The sequence below is a fragment of the Nicotiana sylvestris genome, chromosome 12 (genome assembly GCF_000393655.2).
Source record: "Nicotiana sylvestris chromosome 12, ASM39365v2, whole genome shotgun sequence".
In the NCBI taxonomy this organism is placed as follows: Eukaryota; Viridiplantae; Streptophyta; class Magnoliopsida; order Solanales; family Solanaceae; genus Nicotiana; species Nicotiana sylvestris.
Genome location: NC_091068.1, coordinates 118166998 through 118173576, shown reverse-complemented (window position 1 = coordinate 118173576; position 6579 = coordinate 118166998). Strand labels below are relative to the sequence as shown.

General features: G+C 39.9%; 1 protein-coding gene across 1 annotated transcript; it reads left to right on the top strand.

The window, feature by feature from the left end:
• The first annotated feature begins 2073 nt into the window (after positions 1–2073).
• Positions 2074–2514, top strand: LOC138883602 (uncharacterized). The gene has a single exon (XM_070164297.1). It carries the CDS (start codon positions 2074–2076, stop codon positions 2512–2514), a length of 441 nt encoding a protein of 146 aa, XP_070020398.1.
• The last annotated feature ends 4065 nt before the right edge of the window (positions 2515–6579 follow it).

Below are 6579 nucleotides of genomic sequence, written 5' to 3'. Positions count from 1 at the left end.
CCAATTCGGAGGGAGTCGTGGTAGTGGGTTTTGTTTTCCTTTTGTTTACCTGGATTATTCCAGGGTTTGTAATTCAGTTGCTATGTTCCGTCCGTTTGGACGAGTTAAAACCCTGTTATCTTTACATTCAATGAAATGCAGTTTTTTTTTCTTTCTTCATTCCTAATTTTGTTTTCATTTTTCTTTTCTTTTATGTACATTTCTTTTTATGCTGATATCAATGACATGACATGCATGAGGAATCTTCGGCCCAGTTTTAAAAGCCAAGCTAACTCATAAATAATAAAACAAGAAAGCGAGTGTGATGATGCAGTGGAATGTGATGATGACGAGGCCTATGAGGAAATTAGTAAAGAATTAAGTCACTTTGAAGAAAAACCCAAACCTAACCTAAGTGACACAGAAGCAGTTAATCTAGGGGACCAAGACAATGTTCGCGAAACTAAATTAAGTGTTTATCTGGAGCCACGACTCAAGGAGAAGATAATTAAAGCATTGTTCAAATACAAGGATGTTTTTGCGTGGTCGTATGATGATATACCGGGTCTAAGTACCGATTTAGTGGTTCACAAATTACCCACTGATCCGACACTCCCTCCGGTCAAGCAGAAACTGAGAAAGTTCAAAACGGACATAAGTGTAAAGATCAAGGAAGAGATTACCAAGCAGTTTGATGCAAAGGTCATTCGGGTCACATGGTATCCCACCTGGTTAGCTAATGTTGTGCCTGTGCCGAAGAAAAATGGCGAGACCAGGGTGTGTGTCGATTATCGGGATCTTAACAAGGCAAGTCCAAAAGACAATTTTCCACTACCGAACATCCACATACTGATTGACAATTGTGCCAAACATGAGATTGGTTCTTTTGTGGATTGTTATGCAGGTTATCATCAGATTCTAATGGACGAGGAAGATGCAGAAAAGACGACATTCATCACGCCGTGAGGAACGTACTGTTATCGGGTCATGCCGTTTGGTTTGAAAAATGCTGGGGCAACTTATATGAGGGCCATGACAACAATATTCCATGATATGATACATAAAGAAATCGAGGTGTACGTGGATGATATGATCGTGAAGTCTAGACAGCAGTCCGACCATGTCAGAGATTTGAGAAAGTTCTTTCAAAGGCTTCGTAGGTACAATCTTAAGCTCAATCTTACAAAATGTGCTTTTGGAGTACCATCTGGGAAGTTGTTGGGATTTATAGTCAGCCGTCGGGGTATTGAACTAGATCCATCGAAGATCAAAGCTATTCACGAATTGATGCCTCCAAGAAACAAAACTGAGGTGATGAGTTTGTTGGGAAGATTGAATTATATCAGTAGGTTCATTGCTCAGCTCACGACAATTTGTGAGCCGATTTTCAAGCTGTTAAAGAAAGATGCTGCAGTTAAATTGACTGATGAATGTCAGGAGGCTTTTGATAAGATAAATGGGTATTTGTCGAACCCACCCGTGTTGGTCCCGCCAGAACCGGGGAGGCCTTTGATTCTATATCTAACTGTTTTGGATAATTCATTTGGTTGTGTACTAGGGCAGCATGATGTTACAGGTAGGAAAGAGCAGTCTATCTATTACCTCAGCAAGAAGTTCACATCTTACGAGGTCAAGTACACTCATCTAGAGAGGACGTGTTGCGCCCTAACTTGGGTGGCACAGAAGTTGAAACATTATTTGTCATCATACACTACCTACCTCATATCTCGCTTGGACCCATTAAAGTATATTTTTCAGAAGCCTATGCCCACAGGGAGGCTTGCAAAGTGGCAGGTCCTGCTTATAGAGTTCGACATTATCTGTGTGACACGGACTGCGATGAAAGCGCATGCATTAGCTGATCACTTGGCTGAGAATCCAGTCGATGAAGATTATGAACCTTTGAAAACTTATTTCCCTGATGAAGAGGTGATGCACATTGAAGAATTGGAACAAGTAGGGAAGCCGGGATGGAAACTCTTCTTTGATGGGGCTGCAAATATGAAAGGCGTGGGAATAGGAGCGGTAGTCATTTCTGAAACAGGTCAGCACTACCCCGTTACAGCTCAGCTTCATTTCTATTGTACGAACAACATGGCAGAATATGAGGCGTGTATCTTGGGACTGAGATTAGCTGTAGATATGGGTGTCCAGAAAGTCTTGGTCATGGGTGACTCGGACCTACTGGTACACCAAATTCAAGGAGAATGGGAAACACGAGATTTAAAGCTTATACCGTACCGACAATGTTTGTATGAGCTTTGTCAACGGTTCCAGTCTGTAGAGTTCAGGCACATTCCAAGGATTCATAATGAGGTCGTCGATACTTTGGCTACTTTGGCGTCGATGTTACATCACCCGGACAAGGCTTATGTAGACCCTTTGCAGATTCAGGTCCGGGATCAGCATGCTTATTGTAATACGGTAGAGGAGGAGTTTGACGGCGAGCCATGGTTTCACGAAATCATGGAATATATCAGAATGGGGGTATACCCGGTGCAGGCCACCGACGATCAGAAAAGGGCAATTCGGTGATTGGCAAGCGGGGTTTTCCTTAGTAGAGGAGTGTTATATAAAAGAACCCCAGATCTCGGGCTGTTGAGGTGCATGGATGCAAGGCAAGCCACATCTATCATGACTGAGGTACATTCGAGAGTCTGTGGACCGCATATGAGTGGATATGTTCTGGCAAAGAAGATCCTACGGGCAGGTTATTATTGGCTTACTATGGAGCGGGATTGTATCGGTTTTGTGCGTAAATGCCATCAGTGCCAAGTGCATGGAGATTTGATTCATTCTCCGCCATTGGAACTTCATACGATGTCCGCACCATGGCCCTTTGTTGCTTGGGGCATGGATGTCATTGGGCTAATCAAATCGGCAGCGTCAAACGGGCACAGGTTCATTTTGGTAGCTATAGACTATTTTACCAAGTGGGTAGAGGATAAAACGTTCAAGTATGTAACCAAGAAAGTTGTGGTGGATTTTGTGCATTCGAACATTATCTGTCGATTTGGGATACCAAAAGTGATCATTACAGACAATGGGGCAAACCTCAATAGTCATTTGATGAAGGAACCATGTAAGCAGTTCAAGATTACCCATAGGCATTCTACTCCATATCGCCCTAAAGCAAATGGTGCTGTTGAGGCAGCTAATAAGAATATAAAGAAAATATTGCGGAAGATGGTGGAAGGTTCTAGACAGTGGCATGATGTAACGACCCGACCGGTCGTTTTGAGCTCCGGCGCTTCATTCAGCATTTTGAGGCCATGAGCGGCTTCATTTCAGGTATATTGACTTATGTGTATGGTCAGAATTAAAATTCAGGAAGTTTGGAGTCAAATCTAAATGGAAATTCTCATTTTGAAAGCTTAAAATTGAAGAAATGAACTAGGATTGGAATTTTGAGTAAATGACCTCGGAATTGGGATCCGAAGGTTCCAGCAGGTTCGTATGATGATTTCGGACTTGGGCGTATGCCCGGATCGGGTTTTGGATAACCCGGGAGCGTTTTGGCGCCTATTGTGGAAGATAGCATTTTAGAAGAAATTGCATCAGTTTGGTTTAAAATGCATTTCAGTGTTATTGATGTCCGTTTGGGATTCCGAGACTGGGAGTAGCTCCGTATGGTGATTCTGGATTTGGGAGCGCAATCGGAAGTGAATTCGGAGGTCCGTAGGTCATTTTGGAGCCGTTCGGCTAAAGATGGAAAATTGAAGGTTTTTGAGAAAATTTGGCCGGAAGTGGAAATTTTGATATCGGATTCGAAATGCGAATTTTATGGTTTGGATAGCTTCGTTAGGTTATTTGGGACTTAGGAGTGTGTCCGGAATATCTTTGTGTTGAAATATATGAATTATGGGAAAAATTTGAAAAATTTTGATATTTAATATTGTTAAAGTTGACTTTGGTCAACATTTTTGGTAAACGGACCCGGACCCGTGATTTTGCGATATGGGAGTTGAACGTGTTTCCGGAATCGAATTCCGAGGTCCCAGGCCCGAGAAATGAATTTTTTCGTGAAATTGTTTTCTGAAAATGTTTAAGGAAAATGAAAATGAAATTTGATCAGAAAGTAATGGTATCGGGCTCGTATTTTGGTTCCGACGCCCGGTACAGGTCATATATGTTGGTTAAGCACTTCCTGTAAAGTTTGGTTACAAACGGACATTGTTTGACGGGTTTCGGCCTTAAATTGGAAAATTTGAAAGTTTATGAAATTTGAAAGAATTCTTGGATTTAAGGCTCAAATCATTGATTTTGATGTTATTTTGGCGATTTGATCGCTCGAGTAAGTTCATGTGATGTTTTAGAGTCAGTGTTCATATTTGGTTTGGAGCCCCGAGGGCTCGGGAGTGTTTCGGAGTGATTTCGGACTTAGGAAAAATTGCAGAAAATTGCAGAAAATTTTAGGTGCGAGTAGTCCTGTTTGGAAGCTCATATCTTCTAATCTATAAGAAATCTGAAAAAGTTCTAAACACAAAAGTTGTAGCCCATACATTCTAGTTTTCGGAAAGTTAAACCATTCGTGATTTGGATATCATCTCAGAAAGTTACGATGGATCAAAAAGGGCTGCTGGAGCAATTTCGGCAGAATATACGATGCACTTTAGAAGCTCATATCTCGTGATATATAAAGAGTTATATGGTGTACAACCTATCAAATTAAAGATCTTTGAGTCTAGTTTCTAAATCTTTAAACCATTTGTCATTTGGATATTAATACAAGACGTTATGGTTGTTTAAACACAAGGTGTCCGACAAGGAACAATTTTAATAGGATGTACAACTTGTAAGCACAAGTGCAAGGTACAACTCGACGAAGCACAGACAGATTCTTGTATACACGAATTTAGCTCATTTTTCTTCATTTCTTCAAAGTATGGACGATTTTTGGGGAGCTTCAAGAGGGGATTTTCATCATCAATGTGAAGGTAAGTTATCCCCACCTATTTTGAGTTAAGTACATCAATTATGTATGCATTTGAGCATGAAAATTGTAGAAAAATTGAGGATTTAGGCCTAGAGATTTGAAAATAAGATTTGGTGATTTGAGGGGTCAAATGCACTCCGATTTTGGTAAATTTTATATGTACGGACTCGTGGCGAGACGAGGAATCCGGTGATGTGACTTTCGTAATTTTTTTAGAAGTGGGCCCGGGGCTCGGGTTTTGCAAATTTCGTGATTTTCGATATTTTTTGAGTCTTTTCGATTGGGTTATATTCCCTTAGCCTATTGTAATATATTCCTTGTGGTTTTGGCAAGATTCGATGCGCGAGGAGGTCGATTCGAAAGGAAAGGGCATCGCGGAGTAGACTTTTGGCCGCCTTGAGGTGAGTAATAGATGTAAATGCTGTTATGAGGGTTTGAAACCCCGGACTTTCACAACGTAACACTATATTGAGGTGTGACACGCACTCCATGGCGAGTGCGGGGTCGGATACTATTGGGGATTGTGACTTGGTCCATCCCGTGTGATGTTTATACTATACTGGTGATTGATACACATACTTCATTGATATTACTGGGCTTGATGCCATGTTTGGGGCCTTGTGCCGATTTGTAAAATCCTTCGAGGATTGATATTACTGCTTAGCATGATTTGCATATCATTTAATTTCAGTCCAAGGTTTTAAATGCTGTTTTGCAAACTCAGCCATAATTCTAAGTGTTGAAAACTTAAATGATATTTTTAAATGTATTCCGGGCTGGGAACTTCTGTTTTGTAAATGCCCAAGGGGCTTATTATATTATTTTCTGGACTGATTATAAAGTGACTTGAAACAGTGGTAACAATGACACTGTGTGATATACTTGAAACAGTGGTAACAATGACACTGTGTGATATACTTGAAACAGTGGTAACAATGACACTATGTGATATACTTGAAATAGTTGTAACAATGACACTGGATGAAATACTTGAACAGTGGTAACAATGGAACTGTATGATATAAATTGGTCAGTTAACAATGGCTGACCGGTCAGGTAACAATGACTGACCAAGATATTGTGCTTGGACTGTAGGAGCCCCTCCGGAGTCTGTACACACTGTAAGCACGTGATTTTTGCCCTATATGAGAATTACTCCCAAAAAATTCAAAAAAATAAAATAATTTTTCTTGGTGTGCAATTTTTGTGATATTTTGTGTAACTATTTGTATGTTTGTCTATGCATGTTTATTTGTTAAATTAATAAAAAAATACAAAAATAGGCATCTTTTGCATTTTTAGCATTTAATGTCCAAATGAACAATTTTATGCTTAATTATTACTTAATTGTGCGTTAATTGTTATTGGAAGTTAATTTGCGCTTTTATAACTTAATTTAGTTCTTAATAATAATTTAAGTACTTTTATAATTTAGTTTTAGAAAAATAAAAGAAGAAAAGAGAACAAAAATACAAAGAAAAATCGGATTGGGCCACTTCTTCAATTTCAAACCACAGGCCCAAATAATTGCCCAACTTTCCCCATGACCCGGTCCGTTTCAAACCGGGTCGACCCGGTCCGCTCCATTAACCCAACACCCCATCTTCATTTTTGTCCAACACAAAACAAAACCAAAAAAATAAAAAAATAAAAGGTGAATTATC

Bases quoted from the DNA above. Each gene is read 5' to 3' on its own strand.
- LOC138883602 (XM_070164297.1), top strand. From the start codon at position 2,074: ATGGCAGAATATGAGGCGTGTATCTTGGGACTGAGATTAGCTGTAGAT.